This window comes from Glycine soja, chromosome 5 (assembly GCF_004193775.1).
Source record: "Glycine soja cultivar W05 chromosome 5, ASM419377v2, whole genome shotgun sequence".
Classification (NCBI taxonomy): domain Eukaryota; kingdom Viridiplantae; phylum Streptophyta; class Magnoliopsida; order Fabales; family Fabaceae; genus Glycine; species Glycine soja.
Genome location: NC_041006.1, coordinates 13,696,406 through 13,698,456, shown reverse-complemented (window position 1 = coordinate 13,698,456; position 2,051 = coordinate 13,696,406). Strand labels below are relative to the sequence as shown.

At 49.0% G+C, this 2,051-nt stretch overlaps 1 protein-coding gene across 1 annotated transcript; it reads left to right on the top strand.

Annotated features, from left to right (window-relative positions):
- The first annotated feature begins 659 nt into the window (after nucleotides 1-659).
- On the top strand, nucleotides 660-1,265 carry LOC114411157. Its single transcript, XM_028374913.1, has one exon. The coding sequence runs from the start codon at nucleotides 660-662 to the stop codon at nucleotides 1,263-1,265; it is 606 nt and encodes a 201-aa protein (XP_028230714.1).
- Nucleotides 1,266-2,051: the final 786 nt, after the last annotated feature.

The following is a 2,051-nucleotide window of genomic DNA, read 5'->3' as shown; positions in this document are numbered from 1 at the left end:
AAAGCCATCCTTGAAATGCCCAAGCCACGCACTGAGAAGCAGATCTGAGGCTTCCTAGGACACCTGAATGGCATAGCGAGGTTCATATCGCAGCTAACTGCTACTTGTGAGCCTCTCTTCAAGCTATTACGCAAGAACCAATCTGTCCAATGGAACAATGACTGCTAAATGGCGTTCGGAAGGATCAAGCAATGCCTTACGAATCCTCTCGTGCTTGTGCCACCGGTGCCCAAAAGACCCCTTATCCTATATATGACTGTATTGGATTAGTGTATGGGGTGTATGTTGGGGCACATGACGAGTCCGAAAAGAGGGAATAGGTTGTCTATTACTTAAGCAAGAAGTTCACAGCATGTGAAATGCACTACTCTTTGCTTCAAAGGACATGTTGTGCCTTGGTGTGGGCAGCCCACCATTTAAGGCAATACATGCTGAGCTACACCACTTGGTTGGTGTCCAAAATGGACCCAGTCAAGTACATATTTGAGAAACCTTCTCTCCCCAGACGGATCGCTCAGTGGCAGGTTCTATTATTAGAATTTGACATTGTTTATGTCACTCAAAAAGCGATAAAGGGAAGCGCCTTGGCAGATTACCTGGTTCAGTAGCCCATCAACAACTACCAACCTATGCATCTGGAATTCTCGGATGAGGACATCATGACCTTGTTGAAGGAGGAGATGGAGGATGAGGATAGGGACAAATGGATAGTGTGGTTTGACGGTGCGTCCAACGTACTAGGCCATAGAGTAAGGGCAATTTTGGTTACCCCCGATGATCAATGCATACCCTTTACAACTAGCTTGGGCTTTGACTGCACGAATAACATGGCTGGGTACGAGGCGTGCGCCCTTGGGAACCAAGCGGAAATTGATTTCAAGGTCAAGGTGCTCAAGGTGTATGGGGACTCGGCCTTGGTAATCCACAAGTTGAGAAGAGAATGGGAGACTAGGGATCATAAGTTGATACCCTACCAGGCCTACATCAAGAAATTAACAAAGTTCTTTGATGATGTATCCTTCCATCATATTCCCAGAGAGGAGAACCAGATGGTCGATGCCCTTGCCTCCCTGGCATCCATGTTCCAACTAACCCCACATGAGGATTTGTCGTACATCGAATTTAGATGTCGTGGCAAGCCTGCACACTGCTACTTGATAGAAGAAGAGCAAGATGGCAAACCTTGGTACTTTGACATCAAGCAATATATCGAAGACAAGGAATACCCGTGGGAGGCCTCTAACAACGATAAAAGGACGTTGTGAAGGTTAGCAATCGGCTTCTTCCTGAGTGGAAATATCATCTACAAGAGGAACCATGATATGGTTTTGCTCCGATGTGTGGATGCCTGGGAGGCTGAGCAGATGCTAGTAAAAGTTCACGAGGGGTCCTTTGGAACACATGCCAATGGACATGCCATGGCCCGAAGGATTCTGAGGGCAGGGTATTACTGGCTCACTATGGAAAACGATTGTTGAATCCCAACTAATCTTAGACGCTATATATCAATTTGTAGGGATCACACCTCCTAGACACCCAGTGGACCTGGAGAAGTCCAACAGGGCCCTGGGGTTTCCTACTTTGATCACGGGCCTTTTCCAATTCTATGGAGTGTCGGTCACTCCTGCCAAACTTATCCGGCCCTCCATCAATAGGGCCTTCATAGAGAAATATTGCGTGCCAAGGCAGGCACCACAATCGGGTCAGGCACAGCAGCAGCAGGACGAGGGCCAGCAGCAGCCAACTGTAGATGTGCCACCGTCGCCTCTACAAGAGACACCATTCCTGGAGTCCATCTCCACTCAGGTGCACAGGTGCATGCAGCATGTGACTGGCCAACAGGCGGACAATCACCGGGGTCAGGTGCAGCTGAATGAGACCTTCTATCGATACACTATGCACCAGAAGATCCAGGATACTAGTCCTTTTTTGTAGCCTACCCCCAAGCAGTTCGGGGCCACGGTTGCCTGGCCTGGGGATGAGCCCAATTTTAAGATAGGGGCAAGACCCACAGGGGCCCCTAGGGACGATGAGGGAGCCCAGGAGGATGA

What these genes read in the sequence shown, in the direction of transcription:
- LOC114411157 (XM_028374913.1), top strand. Translation starts at nt 660, where the DNA reads ATGACCTTGTTGAAGGAGGAGATGGAGGATGAGGATAGGGACAAATGG.